The 26,749-nt window shown below is 45.5% G+C and overlaps 2 protein-coding genes across 9 annotated transcripts in view; both read left to right on the top strand.

The window, feature by feature from the left end:
- The window catches only part of LOC118512281 (tetraspanin-9), a 29,489-nt gene extending 8,993 nt beyond the window's left edge, over window positions 1–20,496 (top strand). For 5 of the 8 annotated variants that reach the window (XM_036056493.1, XM_036056497.1, XM_036056498.1 and 2 more), the window contains exons 3-7: window positions 15,683–15,902; window positions 15,997–16,092; window positions 17,953–18,081; window positions 19,179–19,541; window positions 19,613–20,482. In XM_036056493.1, coding sequence (XP_035912386.1) covers window positions 15,837–15,902; window positions 15,997–16,092; window positions 17,953–18,081; window positions 19,179–19,541; window positions 19,613–19,765 — 807 coding nt within the window. In that variant the 5' untranslated portion in view covers window positions 15,683–15,836 and the 3' untranslated portion in view covers window positions 19,766–20,482. Of the gene's footprint in view, window positions 1–15,682; window positions 15,903–15,996; window positions 16,093–17,952; window positions 18,082–19,178; window positions 19,542–19,612 lie in introns of all 8 variants that reach the window. The other 3 variants (XM_036056494.1, XM_036056495.1, XM_036056501.1) reach the window with 1 other exon arrangement.
- A 2,006-nt stretch (window positions 20,497–22,502) lies between these two features.
- On the top strand, window positions 22,503–25,852 carry LOC118512258 (aminopeptidase N-like). Its single transcript, XM_036056422.1, has 5 exons — window positions 22,503–23,146; window positions 23,221–23,869; window positions 23,960–24,198; window positions 24,263–25,420; window positions 25,498–25,852. The coding sequence occupies exons 1-5, from the start codon at window positions 22,638–22,640 to the stop codon at window positions 25,709–25,711; spliced, it is 2,769 nt and encodes a 922-aa protein (XP_035912315.1). The 5' UTR covers window positions 22,503–22,637; the 3' UTR covers window positions 25,712–25,852.
- Window positions 25,853–26,749: the final 897 nt, after the last annotated feature.

Below are 26,749 nucleotides of genomic sequence, written 5' to 3'. Positions count from 1 at the left end.
CAAAAATTACATATTCACAATGAAAATGACAAAAAAAAAACAATTAACAAGGCATTTCCTCCCTGTTTTTTGTCTTATCCCGGGCATACTCGGCTGTGGATGATTGCGGTGTGGTTGTCCAGGTCCATTGCGGTAGCTCTATTGATGTACTATTGGAGGATGTTCGATGTTTTGGTACGTGTCTATTGCTGTCTGTTGATACGATGGTGGTAGAGGTGTGCTTGTAAAGTACACTACTTGTACCAGGGAAATTTTTGGCAGGATATTTCAATGATTTAACAACAACTAAACAATCACTTCATTGATCAGGTCTTAAAACGAGCAACATGCAGAAAGAGTAATGAACCTTTTATTCGAAGTGATATGGCGAGCGGAGAAGAGGTGTAATTAAATGTTGTCTTTTGTGTCAAACATTTCTGCGCGCCCCACCGTACCCTCATAAGCCCCAGCCAAGGACAATAATTTCCCTTTCCCTCTTACTTATTCATCTTTTGCCATAATCAATCCTTGGTAATAATAAACTTCAATGATATTTCTTGACCAAATGATAAAAAAAGTAAAAAAAAGTAAAAAAAATGAATTGGTTTTCGTTCCTGAGTGTAAAAACCTTGCGGATTTTTCGCATTCACCTTTTAAAATTGCACAAAAATCCTGCTAAAATGCATATCATCTTATTCAACATACTGGACCAAAGTAACCAGGTTTTCGTTACGCGTACTTTTTCTTGCAAACCAGGTACCGGTCCGTTACTTATTTTTGGGTTCTTTTCCCATCACTAGTTGACATTGTGAACTAACAGAATGGGGCTTACAAGCAGCAGCTAGAGTGGCCCATTGCACTCGTTTACGGTTTTTGCACGAGTTCTTCTAGTTGAATTATCCGTACTCCCGCAACAACAGATCCGTGTTTGGCGTGTAAACCGTTCACAACGGTGTCAATTTGCTAACCGTACGGTGAAATATGATACAGCTCCAACCACCAAACCGAGAGAGCGAGGGAGAAGACTTACAATGATTCTAATGTTCGTTCATCGTGCTGTTGATACTTTAACCTGAATTTCTCTTGAGCCTTATAGTCAAAGAACCTTGGATCTTAAGTAGGAGGCACATTTTTTCTATGCTCCCTTTTTGTTTTCTGCCATGTCTTGAAAGCAAGTCTTAGTTGCACTGTTGTTTGCTAATTTTAAAAGCACAATATGTGTACTTCGTGTGTCCTAAGAAAGTCCCCAATAACAATGGCGTAATTTGAAACGGTTGTCCTAAAGCCTCCGGGTTCCGGCTACGACACTTATTACGATTTTTCCCCCATTTAGCCTTTGGGCTTGCAAGCAAGCCGTGAGAGCACAGCCCTTGCCCAATCCTTAGCCGTACGGTCATTACAAACGTTTTGAACGGCAGCGACTTCGAAACATTAGCCCAAACTAACAGTAGACTTAAACCGAAGCAAATACCGGCCAAAGTGCACAGTGTTGTCACGTTGTACACCAGACACACTAACCCGATCGTTCGGAATGGGTTCGGCGCAATGATCGGTTGTTTTGCTTTTCCAGCCCAATCATGTTGGAAACTGTATCGCAACAGAAAACATGTGTAAATGCATCACAAGGCAGAGTTCAAATGTGTAGCTGACGATAACGTTACTTAAGAACACTTAAAGAAATCTTTCAATCAATATTTCGAATTTCCCTGACTGTGGTGGAATTGAAGCCTTTTCTGGGAAATAGGGGGAGAAGTTCTTTCCTCTACTACAGTCAGTGGGAAATGACGCTCCCTCCGTTGGTGATGATTAACGCCACGTGTTTAATGATGCTGCGTTGATTACACCATTTTCTCTGTAAATCAATAGAAAAATGACTAAGCGAGGTACGAGTGCGTTTATGATCAACAGAGCAAATTATCATACGAGAACGAGCTGGAAAGCCGTGAAAATGTGATAGCACTTTGTACAAAAACCTTGAACACGAGTGAATATGAAGCATGTCCGCTTGTAAGAATTTTCTTGGCACTCTATAATGTTCTGTAAATGAAATCTTAGGTTGATATGCGTCTTCAGAAAGAAAGGAGCTAACTATTGTAACACTTAAGCGAGAAACAGGTTGGGGTAAGATCACGATCAGTTCTTGATGGGTGTCTTCCGAAGTGTTAGAAGGGGAAAGATGTTTCCAACTCTGCTTGGGGGCCCCCCCCCCCCCCCCCCCCCTGGAACAATGAATGATTTCCTCAATTTTCCATTACCTCCGTCGGTCGCCGCAGTATGACCATTCTTGAGTTTTCTCGCTTGACCTTACGCTATAAACGTTTCCTGTCCGGTGCCAGTTGGTGGTTCTCCCTTTTCCGTCGAGAGTGTTTATTTTGCCCCACACCATGGCGCACGGTGGAACCTTGTTCCGAAGATTGCCGAAGACAGAGCGGCACAACGTATGTGTGACTTGGGCGATTTGAAGCCGACATGTAATGCATGCTTCCCAGCGAACGCCACCAAGGTAAGAGAGGCTTGGTAAGAAAACCGACCGCCGTCACCATCACTATTACTCTGCGTAGAATGTAGTAGAGAGGGAGAGCGAAAGAGAGGGAAGCAAAGAAAAACAAAAAATTAAATGCAACCGGCTGCGCTGTCCGCGTGGAGTTTGGTTTGGTTGCTCTACCCCCGTGGGGAGCATAATTATGCTGACCGCATCCACGGGCGACGCCGGAGGAAGGAAACTATAGAGGAAGAAGTTTGCTTGACGAAGCGCTGCGACCGCGTGCTTGGTTGGAAGAGTGGGCAACAAAAGCATTGGAGGGCACCCAAAATACGGTCGTTCGTATGCGTGCAGCGAGCGGTCGCGAGTGAAAGGAATGAAAGCTTGTTGGTGTATCTCAAGAAGATAGGGAACAAAACAACACATATGTGTGGCATTGTTTGTGTGAAGATTTGAGTGTTTTTCCCTCGTCAAAGACAATCAACCCCTGACGCACATACAAATCAAACACACACACACACAATGAGAAACAACTTGGGCCCTTGCGCCAGACCACGGATGACCCTAGGATTTAGGTAATTCTCAGGCGCAAGTGAGTGAGCACCGTAAGTGAGTACGCACCAAACTCCCCATGTCTGTGGGACTCGGTCGGTCCTATTTTTACAAAATACAAAATCGGAGCCAAGATGAGGAGTCCCCCTCATCAAACACCCTACGCCCGTGTCGGTTTCTCATCGCTTCTTCACAATCGATCTCGGAGCTCGGACCGAACAGCGACAACAACAATGGCCAACGACAACGCGGATCGAATAGCAAAGCTGGCCAGCGAATTTATAGCATTTTCTGCTTCGCTGACAACCAAGATGAGCTTGATACAGAGGATCAAGTGTGTCGGAGTTGGATCATGGGCAGGAAGTGAGGCCTGTGACTACGGCCATCGTGGTAGTAGTTGGTGGAACGAATACGAATTAAGACACACAGAGACGTGCATGCTTGGTCAAAGGGAAAAAAAAGCCTGGTTGCTCGCTTATGATTCGGCAGAACCTCACACTCTACCCTTGCTGGTGTCCCTTCCAGTGCTAGGGTGCGGAAATCAGTTCATCAGGCGGCACTCACATACCCATGTGGCTCCGAGACGAAAGCACCGAGGGTAAATGCATTTGCATAATGTGTGGAAAATATAACGTACGGATCATTACTAAATGTTGTGCCTGGCCGGAATAATGTGCTGCACTACTGTCGTTTTTTGATGTTGGTAGCATTTGCTTCTATCTTGATTAGCTGGAATAATTTTCTGGACATTTCGTAACGCAAACTTCGGCTCTTTCTGTGCTCATTGATGATTCTGTCGATGAATATTCATCATGGTACGGCGGGCCGATATGGCAGATCGTTACATTTTTCGTTCTGCGTTTTTCTTCACATATTTGTTATGTTTTTCTAAGACTAATTGATGTTGTTTTTGCTCTGCAATCGAAAGAAAGCAGCTAACCCTTGCGATGTTGGCATTCAAACGGATCACACTCTGGCTCACTGCCCGCCCGATCATCGTCGTAAGAATCGACGGGGTGGTTTTTGCTTTTCTCTTCCATATTTTCATCTTATACGATTTTTTCTTGGAAGCAATTTCCCTGACCGACTGATCTGCTTGCGGGAAGCGAGCGCAGGCGAGTAACATGAGCACTAAAAATAGCACGCAATCCGGCTTGCACTCAGACGACACAGGCATAGGGTGAAAAGCAGCGGTATCAAAAGAAAATGGAAACGCTCGTCACACTTCTCGCCCTGTCAGCCTTTGCCTACGTTTTAGACCTCGTCGTCGTCGTCATATCCGGAGGTAAAAAGGCGTTGCGGTTGAGTCACCCTAAGCAGCCAGATAGAACGACCCTTCAATCCTCCCCTAGAAACCCAACAGGCACACATCAACAAAAGATTTCAACGTCCGAAATTCTGTGGTCCCGTGGTTTTTTTTTCCCGCCAATCGATTGCTGCCAAGAGTATTGCTTTAGTTAAACGTTATACGCCGTTTAAAGTTATCCAAACACTGAAATGGAAAGAATAGAAAGGAGTTGCAAAAACAAAGCACAAGGTCGTAGTGCGAAAAGAAAGGTGGCTGTGAAGGCGGCCGGCCTACGTTTGACGGTGAGCGCTTGCCTCAGCTCACCTCTTATCCGCTCAGCGGAAGCTATGCTTCCGGTGTTGAGCATCCTTTCGGTGATAGCAACTTCCTGCTATTTATCTTGCTAAGTAATCCATCCTGCAACCGTACACACGTGGCGCTGTCCGGCTGTATATTGATGTTGTCGCTTTTCTATTGTTGTTCGAAGCTATAATTATAACTTCGACACAAATTTGTGTTGCATTTTGGTAATATGCTGCTATTTGTAATCAATTTTCGCTTGACTTTGTTGTTGAAGAATATCTGTTTTTGTGAGTTTTTGTAGAAATTAAATGTTCCCTTCAATTATGGCAAGAATCGTGTGTTCCAAACACCAGTATCCATTTGTGGATGAGAACCTTTTTTGGGCAGCTCGGTGGTACGATCGCTCAATGTCATCGGGTGGTCGGGTTTACGATCTCATGACACAGATTTCCTGCCCCGTTCGCTATTAGACAAGTGACAGGTCAACTTTCCGGCCGTATTAGAAGCACGTTCCATAATGCTTCCATTTTGATCTGTCTTCTCGGGACGGAACGTTACGGTGTCAACCGATGTCGTCGATCCATTGGTTTAGTTAGGATGGCCATACGCTCGTGGCCCCTGTGGCGTTAACCTTTACACACGCCACCGTTACATAAGCCAAACAATTTTGGGGCGTTGGAATGTGGCTGGTGCATCGACAAACAAGTCGCGCACCGTTTGGACCCACCCGCCGCCGCCGCCGCCGCCCGGTTCGGTACTTTGCCAAATCGCTGCAGAATTGTGATGAGGTTAGTAGTTACGCACAATAGTTTGAGGTACGCTGTAGGTGGGGGGGGATGGGCGATTGTCTCGTGTTGCGTAACGCATGCAGAAGCTGGCCAACCTTGACGCGCTTCGCTATTCCGCCTCACATACTTCTCGGTTAGCTGGTGATAAGAATCGCAACGCATTATGATGCATACGCGCGTGCTGGATGCGTGCACAGTTGTGGGAAATCGTCTGGACAATCCCCAGCACCAGCCAGCGCCATTTTGTGCCTCGCACATTTCACACATGGGATCGCACATTAACAGTGAAGGGAAGAGAATCTTACAGGTGGTAGACTCACCGCGGACCTGTTGGCGGAGAGCGACGGTTTTCGGTGGTCCGGTTTTGTTTGCCACAGGTCCACAAAAAGCATCAATACGACAGAGAACAGGTCTCCAAACGCCGTTCGACCGTTCGGATAGCTTGCCGGTAGAGTTTCCAATGAAGTGCCGGAGTGAAGTGACATTTCGATCGACCTTGGCGGACAATTTATGTTTTAGGCTTGGCACCGTTACGGTGCCATACATGCTAGACGACGCATAGAGGTCTCGAGCGAAGTAGCTTTGTTGGTGTAGAACTGGCTATTCTTTTGATTCATAAACGTTTCAATCGAGGGTGTAGTTGCCGTTATTCTTAGAGAAAGAATTAAACCATGCTTGTGTAGTTCATGATTGTATGCTTGCAAATTAACGATCGATCACTCTTACTCCGAAGCTCTTCGAAACTCAGCCAAGATAGTATCGTCTTCTCTCAATCAATCCTTTAAAACCACCGATCAACTCGAGAATGCAACGCTGACAGCAATCAACAAAGATCAATACCGAACGATCGGCGATTGCATCGATAAAATGTGGTTGCTTATTCAAATAAGATAACGCACAGACAGCCGCAACCCTTGACGATATGCCGCATGTTAGATGGGCGCATTGTGCAGCGTCTTGCCGCCACTGCAATGGAGGACGCCACCAACTCCATCCAAGTCGAATTCCGACCACTTTCACCGTGCAAACGCGCGGCCGTTATGGGTGTTTGCAGTCATCGCAGGCTGGTCGTTTCATTGCTAAAGGGCATTTCGTATTAGGTTCCAGGTTCCTCCATCCAGCGACGAGCTGGTCGAACTTTCGTTTATGTGGCCTGTCTTGCTGTCCTTGATTGACGGTCGGACGAGGTCCCACGGGTACCCACCGTACCCCGGGGTCTATTAATGTCCATCCAACCGGGAGACTTCATTACCATACGTTGACATTGTGCACTGGCAAAAGCAGTGTGTACACACTGCTAATAATTCGCTTTTAAAGACCGTAACATTATTAGCGGCCAGCGGTGGGCAATGTTTGTTTCAATTGCGCGCCAAGGAAAGGCAATGGGAAAGCAAGATTCGGACCGTTTTTCTTTTCCTTCATTCATTGTTATCACCGCAAAACATTCAAAAAACGATACCACCTTTTGTTTGTGTGCTATTCGCTTACACTTTCATTTCTGTTATTCAAATGCGCAACAGGATGCTGTTTAGATATTATTGCCCGACAAAGATGGATTGACGGAAGCCGATGAATGCGCACTGCTTAGCAAATCCCGGGCCCTAACGTTCACCAGCAATGCAATCGGGGGCTTACGGCTGGGAACATATTCGAAGTGTGTTCCGCCGTTGGTCGAGGCGTTCGTTGGCGACCTGCGTACTACGTAGCAGGTTTAGGTTCCCTTTCCATTCGGTGGCACTCGCTTCGGTGCCACCAGCCGTTGCGTTTTGCTTTCATCTAACACCTTGAGCTTGGTGGGCCACGGGAACTGCAAGTCTAGCGAAACATAAAAGAGAAAGTAAAACCCTGGAGAGTGTAGTGCACTTTCGTACCAGGCAGGAAAGGCAACATTGACGCAGCCGTGGTCCCATGCCTGTCACACGGAACGTTTCCTGTTTTTATCGAACTACTTATCTAGGAAGACTGAGAAAAGCTGGCTATTGGAGACACAAACACTGAGCTGTGGTGGTTTTGATTCTGCCACCATTCATCAGTAGCCGTGACGGCACGGCATCCTCCATGTGATTTATAAGCTTCGGAGGCGGAAGAATTTCGTGTTCATGCTTGGTGGAACACGAACCAAAAAACCCACCACAAGGAGGAGTTATTCCGCTTTGTTAGTTGTTAAATTTAAATGCGCAGATATTCTTCATTTCCGGTCTTAATGTATAATGTTTAGAATTTGGAGTATATGTGATTAATGCTAAATTTCCACATTATTTTAGCTCTCAACACTCAATTTCATATTCAGTTCCTACCTGTAAACTTGCTTAAACTTAATACCCAAACCATCAGCATTAGTATTAATTTTAAATTGTATCTTGCTGCTTCTAATACTCTGTGGTTTTCTGTATGAATTTGGTATGTCTCATGAATTGTGGTGGCGTATCAGAAATGGCAGGCGGAGAGCTTTAGAGGTTGCAGTGCCAAGGAAGAATATTGCGCATAAGTATTTCGTCCGGCGGTCGAGGTGATAGTGTGGGGCCTGTTTTCACATGACAGAACAGAGTTTCGAATCCTTTCCGGATCTTCGGATCTCGTAGAACTCACTTTTCTGCTTTAGGTAAGCTAGCTAAAGGTAGCCTCGATGGTTTGGAGACATTTCCTTCTCCAAACCGTGAAAAGGCACCTTATCCCGGGTGAGCTCGGTCGACACGTTAATAATAAATGTTCAAGGTTAAACAGCTAGCAATTATAACATACTTCAATATCAGACGCACCATATTTGGAGATACAGTGACGGACAATAGCAGTCAGACCAGATCCGATATCAAATATTCGAAACACCTCTACTAGGTATAATCAAATCAAAATTTGGCTAAAGCACCCTCAGCATCATAAGAGTCCATATCATTAGATCTGTGGACCTTAATTTTTTCCTTAAAAATACCCTTAATACCTAAATTTTTTACTTGAGATACCCATACATAGCTGGTCAAATAGCCAGCTATTGGTATGTCTAGTTAAGGAATGCCTTTAACCTTTCATGGGTGTAAAATCAAAATAAAAATTAGAATAAACAGCTCAATTTTATAGATATTCTTAAGTGCATCTCGACACCCGACACTCGTAAAGGTTTCTTTAAAAATCCTGTTGTGCAACACCATCTTATTCTACCACCTTGTGCACATGCACAAGCTAAACAAACGTTCTTTCCACTAAGCTCGCTGCTGAATGCATTTCCCAACGGTGGTGCGATCATTTGCACAACTTTGACGGTCGGCAATTCGACAGACAACACACCCCTTTCACATTGTATCGAATGGGATAGTTTCAAGAACGCGCATGCAATAATGCATGCAGATTGGTTAATATTTCCATTCTACCCAGGTCACAGGGGGCCTCCCAGATGCAATGTGGGTGGGATGTGGAAGTGGATGTGCAATTAAGATGCTATTGTTTCTTGGCCTGAAGTTTTCGCGCCTATCGCAGCGCCCAAGTTGCTTCTCACCTGGGTGTTGGGCCCGTGTGTGAGGGTTGTGTGTTGTGTTTGCCAGCAGCCCAGGGACGCCAACCGTAGAGTGGTGACCTATCCTTCACGCATGAGAGAATGTTGCTCGCGTTTGTTTGTAAATTTCGTTAGCTGCTCGAACCGCCGTAGAAAGGGAAAACTTTATATGAAGAAAGAACGCCGACGTGTGTTGTTCGTGTGGTCGCACAATTGGTGAGCTCTTTCCGTTCCCCGATCGGCCGATTCGGTCAATGCGTAGTTCATAAACATATTCAAGGCTAGCAGTAAAGATTGTGCTTTCATTAGCTGGTTTGTACAAAACAAAGATTCCACGAGCTATTTGCCTCGCATATTCCATTAACTGTTACTGCAATAAACGATGATATGCCGTAGTAAGCAAATTGTTTAACAACTCTCCAAAATTTTCCCCGTTTTTTGCGTAATGTTGACAAAAGATTCATTGCATACATACAGCCGAAATCACCGCTGCAGATCATAAAAACCCGCGAACCGGCCTGGCAAAGGCATGAAATGACTCCCGGCCGGTCAAAAGGTTGAATGTAAATAAATTGCTTTTATGAAAAGTTTACTCACTTTCCTTTACCACCGGAGCTGCCAGCTGGTGTTAGGGGTGGTAAAAGTAATCTCACAACCTGAATCGTTCGCTCATTATGGTTTGGCAATAAAAGGAAGGGAAAACGATCTTTTTTTTCTGCGAAGATTACTCCATTCACTCGGGGATGCCCCAGAGGGCAAACAAAAACCCAAAATGTCTTTGCCCTGAAGGAAGGTGGAAATTACACGCGCAATTAGAAAATTATTTAAAATTTACAGCTTTGAGGCTCGTCTATCAGTCCATCGGGTACTTCCACAATGGTGTTGCCCTGCTTCTTGCCGTTCGATCATTTGCTATCGGAGAAATTCTGATCCATCCAGAGCGATAAGCACGCAAAATGAAAATTGCGTTACAATGTTGGGGACAGTTTTGTCTATGTGACTGTGTGAATTTCTCATCAACCGAACAAAGCAACAACAGTATCAGATTAGTTGTGCGTGAAGATCGCGGACCTACAAACTCCAGTGTTACGGCGTTAGTTCAAGTTCATGTCTCACGACTGGACGCACACCGCGGGTAGATTCTGCAATGGAGTAACTGTCCAAACCACGCTGACGTATGATCTGTAGCGGGTACGTGGTCACGCGTAGTAGTAGTAGCAGCAAAACGCTCAATCGTGGCACACCTTACGCGGTGCGCGTTCGTGATCGTGTTCAGGGTTAGAGCGCTGAATATCGTGATCGCGCCCAAGTCCGATTTTGACGGGATGTTGTTTCGTCGCCCTGTGTTATTTTTTTATGTCCACTACGCTGACCGTATTATTATGGAGTTGGCTGGCAAGTGGAGTGTATCGACAACAATCGATCCCAACTTGACGCCGCCGCCACCGTTTCGCTCATCGACTGTGACGTTCCGGAATGCCCATTCATTGACTTGTTTCGTGCTGGCAGTCCCGTTGACGCTGGATGAAAACAGTTAACTCTGTTTGAAGATTTTCGACAATGTTACTGGATAGTTGTAAAATCCGGCCCTAGCAGGGAAATGTTCTTGTACCTACCTAATTCCATATAAACCTCCCTTTTGGTCCGGTAACTAAGCCAATGTTTGTAACGCTAACTGACACAATAACGGAGTTTGGCCATTTCCTTTCCTCTCCTTCCAGTGTTCGAAAACAATGTGCTGTTCAATGTGTGTGTTCCTTCTCGCCCAGAATGAAGGATGCATAGGTTCATCGTAGAAAGTAACAATTTAACTTGCCCATCATTCCTGGCTGGCAATGCTCACGGAATAGTAATGTATCAGCCCGTATCAGTTGCCCCAAAGGATCATTCGTAACGCCTTCATGCATATTTATTACGGTTTGTCAATTAAATGGCCTACCGACGCTCAACGGATCCCAGGGATGTTGATCAACGATATTTCATCAATGTCTGGCATGATTAAGCGAGTTTTTGCTTTTCCCGGTAGTCAAACCTATGTAACAATCCTTAGTTCGATCCCCCCGTATGCTACACACAACTCATCGCGCTATGTTGGAATGCGTCAACGTGTATGCCTGCCTGCACGTGATTACAGCCAGGAATTTGGAAACTTAAACTTTGAGCATTAAATCTAGGGTTCAACTTTCTTCCACCCCGCCACCCGGCTAGACGCCCTCCATGGATTTGCAGTCCATTGGCGACAGTATGGAAAGCTCTCACTCGCTTTGATTTCCTCCTGGCCTTAACATAGACCCATTCATTTTCCGTTTTCCAAGTTTCAGCGCGTACGAAGGTATTGATTTAAACAATTAGCATACCACCAACTGCACTGCGTACCGCCGTACGCTTGTACCCTTCAACGCTCGCAACTTTCACATTTCACCCCGAGAAGTGTGGAAAAAAAGATCACTTCACCACCGCCGCCAGGCAAGTGTCCACCAGCAGCGCCAGCCTACAATGGAGAGATCCTGTACTGCAACACCCAATTGCAGCACATTTTGAAGATGGCTCCACATGCGCACCCACTGCGCCGCCTGTACATGGAATCGCTTAAAGGTCTTAAATTACGGTTCACGTTACCATTGTCGGTCTCCTTTTGTTATGTCCAGCACACTTTCTAAAAATGTGCAAAACTCTCGATAGCCTATAACACCCGGCCACCCGCCCGTCAGCCCTGCATGTGGGCCGGCCGGTATAATGCATTTGCTCACTTGTCGCTCGAATTTCCTGCTTGGAAGCCGATGCCTGGTACCCCATCGGCGGCTAAGTGAGCTTATCAGGGTACCGAGAAAATGGCCCTCCAGCCCCAGCATCATCGACAGCTAGAGGGTTCACCCGATGGATGAATGGACCAAACGAGGAAGATCGCATTGGCTGAGGAAGCCTTTTGGATAGGTGATCAATCTCTCGGGGGATCAATTTATGACGATCGAGTGTTTGGGAGTATCAAAGAAGAAGAAAGCGCAGTGAAGGGATCGCCTATCGCCTTAAGTCGTTTTCTATCGGCTACTAATGTTGCTGATTATTGTTTATCCAAACAATCTTTCTCTTTTCGATAAAATTACCTCAATACCAGTCAAAGCCTCACGCAGTCCTGGCTCTGGTGAATGTTATTAATTATTCTGTTTCCACTCTTCAATTGAATACACAATTTTATCTCAACCAGCAAGATATTTCGAAACAATTTTCACAAATTAACTAAAGCATCAAACATTGCGTTACGACCTGATTGAAGTGGCCGATATTTAGGTCACTTCAGTACACACACACAGGTGGTGTCGCGCACTGAAATCGATGGCGCCGGAATGTAACCGGGTATGATTCAACTCATTGGTCGAAGTCAGTCCAGACAACCGTACTCCTCGACTCATGCAGCCATAATAGTACATTACACACTAGCCAATCATCATCATACGGCTCAACACGCAAATGCATCGGGTCATCGAGAAATCCTGTGCGCCCACGCTCGCATATTGTGTCACGGCTTGCAATGCGATGGTATCATCACTCCGCTGGAAAACTGTCGATTTCATTACTACACCGGGTCAACCGGGAAGTGTCGGGTCTCGCATGTGCACCATCATTCCCGGATGCCCTGCAGTGTTTGAGCGGTAGAGAAATTAAAACTATGTCACACCATGCCCGGTTTAGACACAAAACATGCACAAGCGGCGGTACTATACACTGTGGAGTTAATCTTTTATTACGACCCAGAACGGACGCGCGGATCACACTGCAGCTCTTGCACTCAGAACAGTGGGCTGCCCCTATTGCTGCTGTCCCAGTTTACAGCTGCTGTTGCTGAGCGAAAGGATGAACTTTACACACCCGCCAATTGGGTCATTGTCTGGGAAAGTGAAACTGTATCTATTATTCACATTTGAATGTCGATATTTTTCAATTATTCTTTTTCGGTAGGACACACAACTCACACATCAGTTTGGAGCCATTTCTTTTTCCAAACTGTGAAATGGCACTGCATCCAGGATTAGCTCGGACGAGTCGTTGATTTTCATTCCGTCATTTAAATTTGAAGTCTTGTTGTTTGGGAGGGTCTGTAGTCTGTAGTATGAGTAGAAGCGTGTTCTTCTGGAGTTCTTTCATGGGTTACGACGAGACAGCCAGTGTTATTCCATTCACTCTACGTTGCATTAGTTAACCGCTGCAACACATCTTTGCTAACGATCAAGCGCACTCTGGATCAGTTCTCACACTACAGGGTAACGGCCTCGATGGGATTTGGACCCCGGTCCTGCCATGTGAAGCCCGGTGCCGTTGTCGCTGCTACCATCGGGCCGCCCCAAATACGCGATATCAATAAGTCTAGTAAACCAGAAATGGCAGGCATGACCTAAGAGTTCGTTTGGCCAAGAAAAAAGAAGAAGAAGGTTGTGATTTTCTTTAATTACATAGTAAAACAATGTAATAGAACTTTTTTAATCAACCAGGGAAATGTTCATATAAATACATGATCATTCACATGACTGAATGAATGATTATTACAAGTCTATTGTGGAGCATTGCAATGATATAATGGAATATTTCATACAGTGAGGGGAGATCTTCAACGCGGCTATGAAACTTTTGTAATGAACTGTGGATTTTCTGGTGATTGTTTGGTCCAACCCTATTAAAGCGAAAAATTGCATACCTATCATTGGATCGTTTGTTTACATGATCACGCCCTATCAGTCACTTTTGGATGTGTTTAATGCGAATGCTAGTTGGAAATGTTGTTTAAATCACCGATTTCTTAATGTATATCTAATTACAAAATTCCACTGCCGTACTGCAAATGTTTCTTAACTGGTCGCATTATTCCATTATATGCTTGCAAAGATCCACAGCGGACTTGAAATAATCCACAATTGATTTTCACTAGCATTTCCCCAAATGATTCAAACCCTCCATTACATGGATCGAACACGCAGGTATTTATATCATCGTTAATGGAAAAAAAACCTGCACTACTTACAAATTGCTCGATAAAATCATTAAAAGCAAAACAAGTATTCACCCGGGAATCGGAAATCTCTCACTCGACGGTATTAACCGATGTAAATTACAAAATTAAACTTCCCCATTATATTTGCCAACGGTAGGTTTTGCCTTTAGTATAAAGGCTAAACATTGTTACATCATTTCTTTCGCTATGAGGCAACTTTCTCCGCCTTACTTCGGAGAGTGGCCGTTCACGTTTCCAGTACCAGCCTAGCCGCTCCATTGACATTGGCTGTTTGCGGATCGTACCGCAGTCACGGGTGTACGTGTGGTTAATCAGTGGATGATCGATCGGCCCACGGGGTAAACGCCGCCGCACTTTGCATCCGCTAAAACCGGCGTGCCCCCGGAAGCAGATAAACCGATGTGTCGGAAGTCAGACCGTAAGCTAATGAGAAAATTACGCTGACGAACAAAGCACGTGGCGATCAAAATTGTCACACTTGATGCAAAGAATCATTTTCCTGCTCGTGTTGTTCATCCCATTTCAGTTGTCGTCGTAAAGTATAATATAGGAATATTTTAGTTTAAAATATTATTTCCTGGGCTCAAGTGATTCATACTTTGTGTGGCGTTATTTCTGCATAAAGTGTCAATGATCGGCTGAGGGAAAGAGTGAAGGAACAAAAACACACATTGAAAGAAAAAAGCATAACTCGTGATGATTACGCAAAACACCGATGGCTGTGGTGACCCGCTGAAAGATGGTAATGGTTTAAGCAATTCCACTTTTCCACTTAAATCGACCAAAGCGTCGAGCGACAGCGGCGCGCGTACGGTCGAATGGTTGTCGCAGTACCGGCTAAGCCGATCAAAGATCCAGCTAAGCTGTAGCTGTAACCAACTAAGCTGGACATTATTTTACTAAGCTAGATATGGATCCACGGGCAACACGTTCCATCTGACAAATACATCGAATGAATTCCGCACTCAATGCATGTCGGCTTTCACTATTACAAGAGACTTTTTACTGCAAGATTTCGGTGCACATCGCTTTCCACTCTACATATGTTTAGATTTGCTTATTTATATCTGACATCTATCTCAACCCAAATATTCATGACCAACATCATCCAAGCAAAACAAACGCTCCCGGGAGAAAGATTACCACCGCCAGCGATTCTGTGAAGAATTAAACCAATTAGGTTTGGAGTAATTGCTTCCAAACGTTTCCAACCTTTTCCCACTTCACGTGCGGACGACATGGCATGGCTCTCTGCGCGCTCATACTTTGACCTGCCAAATCGGGTCTTTCGCTTGATTTGATTAAATTCTTAAACAAACGAGCAAACGTGGTCGAAATTGTGGCGATTTGTACCAGCGCGCTCGGCCAGACAATTCCGCTGTCCGCTTGATGAAACACAACCCAACCCTGGGAATGGATGTGGTTTTGCTTAAAAGTTATCCGCTGCTAATATGACTGTGAGCTCTCTCGCACATGCGTAACAGCATCGCTCTTCGAGAATCGAGGATCAATAAACAACCCCAACGTGAAGCTATCTAAGCTCCAGATATACGGAGTGAGGGTTAATTGTGTTTCTCAGTTAACCTGTAACCTATTCTAATTCGGACTGAATGGTGTGTGTGTGTGTCTTGTCAACTGAGATACGATCTTGCTCGCATGTCGTAAAAGAGTTTTGCTTCATGGGTTGAAATTGATTCATGGAATAGGTTAAAAAAGTCTGCCCGATTAGTTAGTTTCCTGCAAGCGTACAACGACTGCTATGCTCTAATCGATCCTCTGCGTTTCATCTTCATTCCAGGTCATCTGCTGGTGTCGAGATAGTGCCGCCGACGATCGGGACTGTATCGGCCATCTCTGCAGCGACTAAGCACCGCACCACATTGCAATCCACATAAAACGTGATCTTTGACCGGCAATCATCAACATTCCGCTAACAGACGATCTCTTTCACCATGGGGTGCGAATGTGAATCATGCATAGCGAGAACGCTGCTAACCGTCTTCAATTTTGTGTTAAATGTAAGTTACGCACACACCTCGATTGTACAAAAAACGCGCTTGGAAAATCTCTAATCAACGATCGCATATTCGCATTTGTGCATTACTCTTCTAGCTCCTAGGAAAGATCATGCTCGTCGTAGGAATTTGGCTGGCAATAGATAAGACATCGTTAATAGCGTTAATGAGAATAAACGAAAGAGATCTTGAGGTGAGTAAATCGTAGCACCTTTCACGATCGATTACAATTTTGCAGGTCCCTGTTCCGAATGCACAATCTGTCTACCCAAAGCAAGTGACGTTCTATGGCGCTGCGTCACCGTGATGATGTGATAATTCGTCGATTTAAATGCATCATTTGCACTCTGGACGCACCCAACGCGGGGTTTCGAAACGCAACGGGGGGGAGTATTCGGCTATTACACGCCCGTGGTGGCCCTTGCGGGTACCATATATGACTTCAAAGATTACCATACTTTACCCCGTTGAGTGATTGATTGTGGTGCGGTGCTAAAACGCGTTGCAACATTGAATGGGTGCATAGCAGATGCAACAGTACCCTTCAGCGCTTTTGTTGCATCGGATTTGCATCCGGTGTGGTATGGCTGTGTTGGCGTGTTTAGCGTCGAGCAAACGTGGGACGAATGCAAAACGAGCCACCACAGATGAGGGTAAACTACTCTACCCAGAGTTTTGCATACATTTCGTCACAATTAGCACCGATGTATATTGCGATCTCAAATAAATATAAAGTATATCAATTGAAATAACTATTGGGAATGGCTACAAACACAAGTACAAAAATCGGAAATTTGCGGTATGAATGTTACTCGAGGTCATTGACACTAGGGCATGCAATTCCAACTGCAGGTGGTTTAGTACCCTTCCAACAACCGAGACACATAGGGTCACACAATTGCATGGTGAATATTTTATTCGGCGGTATCATCAACCACCCCTCGACGTTGGTCGATTTATGACAGCCGGTTGGTGATGTACCGTAGCACTCCAAACGTTTACTAGAAGAAAGTTTCAGAAAATGTTTTTTGATGGATTTTAGCTCGTACAGTTAAGCTTCATACATCTGCTACTTGAGCAGCTAGTTGCAGAAATTCTCAGAACGAATACGTGTATACGACCATTCCAGCTGTTCAGCAATGGATGATTTATTAATCCCTTTGAGCAGTGGCGCATTAAGCTCGATAGAGGTCCCTAACACACCGAATCAGCATTCAGCATTAGACCGGAATCAGAGGCCAAGCAGAGACATCATGCAGTTGGGCTCTTATGGTGTTCGGGCCCCTCTAAATGATTGAGGCGATATGAATGGAGCCATTTGAAAGCTAAGGGTGCCCCAAGTATCTGCTTAGATTGTCTGTTTTGAAATTATTTTACATAATTCTATATTTTTTAAACATAAAAAAAAATGTTTCTTTTTAAAACTGAAAAAGTCTGGTTTAACACATACGAGTCGTTTCTTTCGAATGAAGCAGCTCATAGTACAAGATGCTGAACGGGTCCCACCAAACACGCAGCATAACCTTTTTGATATGGAGATTTGGCGTGTTCTGCAACATTACTTTCATTTTAAATCCTCACACAAAAATGTAATTCTGATTAATACTCTTAAACATTCCCTGTTGAATATAGAAAAGTTGTTAACACATCTCACATGATTGATTCCATTGTTATTCCATCGTTCGCATCAGACGACACCATCTGCAGCATCTGCTCTGCAGCGGGTTCAATTTGTTTAAACAACAGCTGCAGCGGATGTTGCAACGTACATCCAGCGCGTGGTGGGGTACAGAGCGTACGATTAAGTGACACTTTGTTTGTTAATTAAATAAACGCGTCTACGCCTTCTCATGCTGCATGCTGCTCTGAGCATTAATAGTAGTAGTAGAAGGTGCAGACAAAAAAAACGGGCGGTAGGATTACTTTAACTTAACGATCGGCTTTACAAGACGCACGTGTGGGATGAAAAATGTTTCAGCAACAACCGCATGTACGGCACATGCTCACCATCCGCTTCAACTTATCTTGTCACTTTCTTCATTTTCTTTTACAGCATTTCACGCAACCGGCAGTGATAGACCAGCTAGCTTATCTGCTGATTGTAATCGGTTTGGTGGTGTTCTTCATCACCTTCTTCGGTTACTGTGGAGCGATACGGGAAAGCCAGTGTCTTCTAACAACGGTAGGTCAGCGAAGCAGTTTTAATGGCGAGTGAAACAACGTGTGTCTACCACCGCCCGAAAGGGCAACCGTTTAAAAGTTGTCACGCGTTTGGAGCTTAATGATTGTTGTTCATTTACACAGCTGTTGAGCAAGGAAATGATTTGTCACAGTAAAGCAGGGCTCAAATTATACAACCTACTTAATATCCTACGATTTTGACACACCTAATAAACCCTGCAAACTATAGATAAGTAGAATAGACTATCAGCTATAGCACACTCGTCAGCTAAAGAGCTCCAAAGACACTTACGAAAATTAATTACTATTTTATACAGAACAAAAACTGCACTAAACAACATGATGTCCATCGTGTTGACGCACATGATCGTTGATGAATGGTTTCGTTTACCATACTCTAACATATTGACTATTGAGCAGTTAGTTGCTCTGATCGTTTAGCGTTTTTCTTTGCTTTTTTGTGTGGACTCCACGACCCACTTATGTTAGGTAATAATGCTCTCTTACAGTGGAGTCTTGCCTGTCCTGCCTGCGTTCCTTTCACAGTCCAGCGTAGCACGTTCCATGTTGATGTGTTACGGTTTTGTAATGTTGAAAACGAAAGCTATGAAGAAGAGGCTTGTACCTACTAACTTTGGCTCGTTAAAGTGTTTTTTTTTCTCCTTGTTTCTCGCTCTCGCTCTCTCTATCATTGTTGGGCTTTGTTTTATATGCATCGCTGAGCGCACGTTACTTTACGTCATGTGTAAATGATGGCCCCTGGTAGATAGAAGATACGGCATCGAAAATGGCAGCATCCGCTAATGATCGGTCGTGTTTAAATTTCTTACTGACTCTCTTGCCAGCGTTGCTGTGCGGTGCGGCATGAATAATTTTGGGCTGAATGTTTGTTAACTTGGGCACATGTAATAATCGCAATTATGCAATCTCGTTAGAAACTCAAGATGTGCACCAGGGCACAACAGGTGGATCGCTCAGTGGTTTCAATTTTTGCCTTTTTATGCAACGTTTAACGAGTAATTTATGCAAGATTTAATTAGAAATTATTCGACAAGTATAAGCTACTGATATTCCATCTTTCTTGTGCACCCTTTGCAGTACGGTCTACTCCTGTTCGTAATCCTTATGGCAGAGATGATTGCCTTCGGTCTAGCTGTTGCGTATAAGGATCGGCCGCGAACGGCAACCAAAAACTACCTCCAGTCCACGATCTCCAACTACTACACGAGCAACGATAGCAACCAAACGGACGCTGTAACGCTCACGTGGAACTACATGATGTCCGAGCTGCACTGCTGCGGTGTGGACGATTACCGGGACTTTGCACTGTCCGAGAAGTGGAATGAGAGCAAAGGGGATAAGCTTATACCGGCGGCCTGCTGTGTGCAAACGGCCCTTTTCCAGCCGCAGGACAAAAACTGTCCCTTCGCCCCGACGGATTCGAACAGCTACTTCAAGAAGGTACGAACGAGCGCTTCAAGAAGGTCCAAATAATTGGATGCTACATTATGGTTTTATCGCTCTCCTTTTAGGGATGCTACGATGCGCTCACCGACTGGATCATGTACAACCGCAACCTGCTCATCACCGTTGCCATCGCGGTCGGCTTAACACAACTGGTGGCCATGTTCCTGGCATTCTACCTATGCAAATCGATCGATAAATATGAAGGAATGCGATTGTAGAGCAGCATCGGCAGCATGATGCGCGCACGTCGCACCACATCATCATCATCGTCATCATTATCATCATCGTTGCATCACAGACCAGTACTCATTGTGTGAGGTCATGTCGTTCTAATCATTTTCGTACGATAGAACGGGGTTAATGTGCACTTCCGACGGCAACGTTAACATACAACTGGACCGAACCGCTGCCAAACCTGCCGGAATCCACCAGGAATCTCGTGAATTGTTAGATTGCTTAGTTGGATCCCACCCATTCATGTGCGTTTTCAGTGATTTGAGAAGCGTTCGTTGCGTTTAAAAGTGATCGCCATCGCCATGATACAGTACGACGCGAAATCCTTTCACATTAATTGGCGAGTGTTTCGCTTTGGGCTAGAATTAATATCATATTTACTCTTTTCTGTCTGTACTGTCCTTCTCGTCTGGTGGCGATTTTAGCACCCTTTCCAACAAATAGGTACTACTTTTTAAAGATTGTGATTGCGTCAAAGTCTATTGGGCCGAACTGAACAGAATGAAGCCGCGAGAGAGAATGATCAAGTTTTGTTTTTGCGCTACCGGAACCCTGTCTGGCAGATGCCAGGGTTGTGCGCGCTCGGCACAGCGGTCGCTGGTATCGGGCATCGTTTTACGCCTTACAACGGTCGCTACACCCTCTTTGATGAGTTACATGTTTTTAAGTAAAGAAAAGTAAAATAAACGATTTAAAAGTGATCGCCGAGAAATAATTTTTTTTTTCTATTGCCTCTTTGTTGAGTTACATGTTTTTGTAAGTAAAGAAAAGTAAAATATAAAGATATATTGTAAGAGCAATCACCGGTACCTGTGTGTCTTTTTATTTTTATTTACATTATTCGTGTTTCGTGTATTCGTCTCCGATAGGGGCATATTATAGGGAATGGGGGTCAAACATATGGACCTGCTGGAAGAACCGCTTCCTGGTCTTGGCATTCTCAAGATATGAGCAGCCCACCAGCGCCAGCCTGGCTGCGAATAACTCCCCGTCATTCAACCCTGCGCACAAACCACATTGAATGAACCAGTGTTGTCAAACTCGTGTATTCGAGAGGGACCATTTTTTGGCTCATAAGAAATTTAGGTGGGAATCGATTCCGAACTGCTCCCAATTTTCCGAAATCGATTCGGGAAGGTAGGTTCGGAAAATTCGGGCCCAGGTCTGGAATGACAATGTCTGTTTCTATCAGTCCCTATCCAAGTGCAGAACCTGCAGTTATACCGGTGTGCAATTGCCATTTATGCACACGATGTTAATAATTTTTCCTCCTCTTTTGGTGCTAGAATCGGACACAAAAATTGTAAATCGGTCTTGTCGTATCCACCGGACCGTGTCACACCAAATCATACACCTAATAATTACATTAAGAATGTCATAAACTGGTCTTAAATTATAGTTTAGCACTGGATAGGGGAGATAGGCGTACTTAAAGTTTCGTAAAATAGGCAACTGGTAGGATAGATGTTGCTGAGCAGTTATCTAGAATGAGATACATTGCAAAGACCATAAAGAAACCCATTCACCATGCACGTGGGTAGTTTTAAGCAATGCTTACATATTTGAAGGCACGAACAACACGTCAATAAAGCACTCTTAAGCATACTTGAGCACTTTCACAAGAAATGACTAGGCGCCTAGAAATTGTGGGCCAAGTGGAATTGGAGCTTCATCCCGTACTAAAATTCATAGATCAGCTAACGATTGAACGGTGATCAGCTCCTATCGATCGCGCAACTTTTGGACTAACGCGAGTTTTACCCACGGCAAATCTGGTGTGCTATCCCATCCGGACCGTTTTCTTCGAAGAGCAACTGAAATAAGGTTATTACGCATAGCTAGTTATCTCACTGAAATGTACTAGCGACGAGTAGGAGATATTTTTTTTAGAAAATAAATGTTAAAGCCTATTTTTGTGTTACAAAGCGGACGAAACATTTTAATTTTCTCATTCCCAAATGTTCTTAGAGCATTTTTGTGCGTTCGATGGGTTAGAATTTCTCTAAACCGATCCAACAATCACACACGATACGAACGACTGCTATTCTATTATGCAAAGGATCAATCTGAAAAACGAGTTGTTCATAAAGCCAACCGATAGTTGGCAAGACATAAAAAGTGGGAAACAAGTTTATTGTGTTAATACATTCCAAATTCTGAACTTAAATCCACTTCTTACTGGTTGTTCGAATTATCATGATTAGGATGGTTGTGCTCATTGAATGTTCCGCGTCTGTCGGAAAGTTTAAACCCTGATACATGACTCAAGAAAACCAACAAAACGTCTTAGTATAAAACGTAAATTCATTCAAGACGATCAAGGCTCAATGCTAGTACAACACTCAAGAGTCAATTATTAACCAAACACACCACATACATTAACACTCAACACAGTATCACTCTACCAACAGTAGTTGCAGCAAGCAAAGCTTCACCGCACACGTTCACAATCCAAGAGATTACAAGCCGAGCAAAAGATCAATACGAGTAGTAGTACTACGAGGATATCACTGCCATTAACTCGTGAAACAACAATCGTTCAAGTTTCACTGATAATACGGCTTCATCTTCAACATTTGTTGACAAATTTCAAACGTGAAGTAATCAGTTAATCTTACGTATCTCATTCACCTGTTGCCCCCATACATTATCTTAACAACTTAACGGCAAAACGTCAACCAATATCTGTAGAAATAGCGAACCGTCTCAAAATTGGATTCTCCACTAACACCTTTATCTGGTGGTGGTTGGGTGATACGATACGGACAGCTCTTTTGTCATAAAATGAAGCGCCGTTTCCTATAAATAGCGGACACCATCGTCAGCACTCGAACCGATCGGTCGGTTGTACAGTGCATGTGTGTTGCGATGGTGAAATTGTGTGGCCTTGCTTGCAGAGTGTTGCTGCTGCTATCGGCACTCCTAGCCGCAGCTCCTGGTGGAGTCGTTCAAGCGCGTGGCGTAGTGTCCGGGCGAGCGTTCGACTCCTTCCGACTACCGAACACCACCGTGCCAACGCACTATACGCTGCGTCTCGATACGGATGTGCACCGCGGTGTCTTTGAGTACACTGGAAATGTTCAGATCAGGATCAACGTGGTAGAAGCGACCGATCAAATAGTGTTGCACAGCTTGCGCAATGTGATCACGGATCTGCAGCTTCGGAACAGTGCCGGACTGAATGTTCCGGTAAAGAATTACGAATTCGACGTGGAGAAGGAATTCCTGGTGGTCAACGTAGGTACCACGCTGCAGCCAAACAGTGGTACCTACACGCTCGAGATTGACTTCACCAACAGTATCGATCGTAACGATCAGGCAGGATTTTACCGATCATCGTACGAGGACGATCAGGGTGTCGTTAGGTGAGATGTGTGAGTCAGTTGCGGCAGGAACGGAAGCAAGACAAACGGTTCCTCCTTTTTTTCTTCCCCCACAGATACCTTGGACTAACGCAGTTCGAGTCGGTCGATGCCCGTACCTCGTTCCCGTGCTACGACGAGCCGGGCATAAAGACGACGTACGACATCTACATCGTGTGCGGCATTGAGTATCATGCGCGGTCCAATGCGCCGCTTCGTGGCATTCAGCTGCTGAGCGGGGGAAAGAAACTGTCCACCTTTGCCACAACGCCACGCATGCAAACATATCTCGTGGCCTGGCTGGTGTCCGACTTTGTGTACGAGCGTGAGGTGCTGACCCAGCCGCAGCTAGCCGTTGCATCGTGGGCCAAACCCTCGTCGGCCCATCAACTCTCCTACTCGGTCGATGCTTCCACGCGCTTCATGCGTGCTATGGAGGCATATTTTGGCCAGCAGTACAGCATGTCCAAGATTGACAATGTGGCAATCAAGGACTCGGACTACAGTGCGGGTGCGATGGAGAACTGGGGCTTGGTCACCTACCGGGAGTCCGCTATCTTTTACGAACCGGAGCAAGGTGAACAGCGGCAGGTGGGAGTCGTTACGATCGTTGGCCATGAATTCACGCACCAGTTTTTCGGTAACCTGCTGGCACCGAAGTGGTGGAGCTACCTGTGGCTGAACGAAGGTTTCGCGCGGCTGTATCAGTACTACCTGGGAGATATCGTACGTACCACCTTCAAGGCTAGCTTACTTACAGTGAAACACTTTCCGGATTACTGATTGCATGGTCTGCTTCGCTTTACCACCACCCAGAGCCATCCAGAGCTGAATCTTCGCCAGCGCTTCATTTCCGGTCCCCTGCAGACTGCACTACGGGCGGACAGTTCGCTGACCGTGCGCCCCATGACGTACTACATCGACACACGCCAGGGCATTTCCCGGCTGTTCGATTCGATTGCCTACGACAAATCGGCCTGCGTGCTGCGCATGATGAACTACGCTTTGGGCGAGCGAACCTTCCAAAAGGGACTGCGCTACTATGTGCAACAAAAGTAGGGTTGTGTTTCACCTTCTCCTGTTATTCTAGTACAAGTATTATTTTTGTGCAACTTACAGCAAAGATCGGGGAGTCGTGGAGGAATCCAACCTTTTCGACAGCATCGAACAGGCCGCCAAGGAAGACGCGGTCCTGCCCATCACCCTTTCGATGCACGACATCTTCCGCTCCTGGTCCAACCAGCCGGGTGTCCCAGTAGTTACGGTCCGCCGTGATGGCGATGAGTTCCTGTTCACCCAGCAGCGTTTCGTTGGTGATGAGCCCCCGGCAGAACCGTTCACAAACGCTTGGTGGATTCCCATTTCCTTCTCGACACCGTCCAACACCGTCTACGAAACGTTGCCAGCATTCTGGATGCCCCCGAACGTGAGCGAGGTGGCGTACACGATTGAGACTGACGAGGGCGAAACGGTTACGTTCAATCCGCGCTCCACCGGATACTACCGGGTCGAGTACGAAGAACCCATGCTCCGAGAAATGGTCCAGCAGCTGAACAAAGATCACACCGCGTTCCAAGCACCGGCTCGTGCCCGTCTACTCGACGACACGCTCAGCATTGCGCTGGCCCGTGGAACCAACTACGATGCGGTACTGCAGCTGATGAGCTACCTGCAAAAGGAAACCGAATACGTACCGTGGATGGTTGCCAGTGACAATCTGCGCCACATGCAGACCATGCTACGAACCAACGACGAGGCGTCGCGCTTGTTGCAAGCGTTCGTAGCAAAGATGGCCAGCCCGCTGCTGGAGAAACTCGGCACCGATAGTGGATTGGGCGAGTCGGCCACCGTCCAAGAGCTACGAACAATCGCCATCGAGCTGGCCTGTAGCGCTAGTGAATCGTGCAAAAAGGATGCCCAATCGGCAGTTGATGCTCTATCGCGCAGCGAAAAGCGTTACCACAACACGGTGGACAGTGCACTCCTGTGCCAGGGTCTGCAGCAAGTGAACGTGGGCCAACGGAAGGCAATGGCCGAAGAGATTTCGCATGCGCTCGCTGCTAAGAATGAGAACGATATTTTCGCCAAACAGTACCTGGAACAGTCTCTTGGTTGTATCGGCACGGACAAGACGCTGGTACAGTCGTACGGCAAGTATCTGTTTGGCCTTAGCGAAGCTGACCGTTCCGAAGCGCTGCATCGGTTGCTCGTCAAGTCGAAGGTGCCACTGGAAGAGGTATTGCAATCGGTGGATTCGGAACTCTCGCAACGTTCCAGGTAATTTCTCCGTTCCGTTTACCCGCGCTTGATCGATAGAAACTGCGATTTAAATGTAATTCATTCTAATTTCCCAGCTCCATCTACCACGCCACCGTGCCCAAGGTACTCTTGGAGGTTGCTCGCTACGTTACGGAACCGGCGGGCATGCAACTCTTAAACTCTTTGACGACTGCTCACGCTCCCTCGATAGCTGCTGAAGTTGAACAGCAGCTTCAATCGAACCGCAGATGGCTCGATCGGAATGCCGAACCGCTGGTGGATGCACTAACGCGCTATTTTAATGCTTGATCTGACTAGCTCACCATAGTACGGCACATAAACCAATAAACATAAAGCAAAATGTTTGTATTTGCCACCGGCCCTAGCCCAATAAAAACGAATAACTCTATTGTCCATCAATTATCTAATCGAATGGACCTACATTCACTACTATCATCATGATTTGTGTGTTTGGAGCTATCTTTACGGCATTGTAGTACACATCTCATCAAATCGGGGAGCTGATCGGTCGAGGTACAATCCTATCGGGCGATTCTTATCCTTAGTGAAATATTTCATCCTCTGGTGAATACACTCTGGTTGTTTAAATGACGTATAGTATTTCGCTCATCGATTAACCATATCTGCCATGCCTTCAATGATGCGTTGTAAAGTAGGAGATAGCACGCACTCGAGAGGTCTTGGCATCCGATTTCTGACTTTTTTTACCAGATTGTACATCGAGCTGGGCACAATCAGTCTTGCTACGCACGAGCCGATGGTATACGAGTCGCTTGTAAAGGGTCCAACTGTTGCTTCAGCCGATGAGCCCTGATCAATGAGGTACTGGTGCTCGCCTAGCTGACGGCGACGGAAAGGACTCTCACATACTTGGCCCACCATAAAATCGGCCTATCGATGGTCTCTCCAAACAGGTTTCAAGATGGAAGTCAAATAGAAGCACAGCTGTAAATCTTACAGTTCTTGGGTCGTAATCCCACTCCGCTGCCTTCCTACGAAGTCTGACGCCAGAACCTTGGTTAAGAGTCCTTAGAAGGTAGACGGGGTTGAGCCCTGTGTCTATTTTTGTTGTTGGTGGACTGTTGGCTAAACTCACTTGTCACTCATATGTTCAAAACAATGTGAACAATGAAAATCTTCCTCTCCTTCTTGTTCCTAACCCAAAGACCTCTCATGGTCATGCCTGCCATTGATGACCCATTAAATAAAACAAAATAGCTGTCGTGAAGGATGAATCTCGACATGGACACTATCTAATGCTGACGCTTGTTCGAGAGGAAAAATTCTCTGCAAGATTTCTGGCCCTGTACGCTTGTGTGTGTGTAT

The sequence above is a fragment of the Anopheles stephensi genome, chromosome 3 (assembly GCF_013141755.1).
Source record: "Anopheles stephensi strain Indian chromosome 3, UCI_ANSTEP_V1.0, whole genome shotgun sequence".
Taxonomy (NCBI): Eukaryota; Metazoa; Arthropoda; class Insecta; order Diptera; family Culicidae; genus Anopheles; species Anopheles stephensi.
Note: the sequence above shows the minus strand (reverse complement) of the source record. Positions and strands in the feature narration are given on the sequence as shown.

Coding starts and splice junctions, on each gene's coding strand:
- LOC118512258 (XM_036056422.1), top strand. CDS start 22,638: ATGTGTGTTGCGATGGTGAAATTGTGTGGCCTTGCTTGCAGAGTGTTG. Junction 23,147..23,220: donor GACGATCAGGGTGTCGTTAG/GTGAGATGTGTG, acceptor CTTCCCCCACAG/ATACCTTGGACTAACGCAGT. Junction 24,199..24,262: donor CGCTACTATGTGCAACAAAA/GTAGGGTTGTGT, acceptor TGCAACTTACAG/CAAAGATCGGGGAGTCGTGG.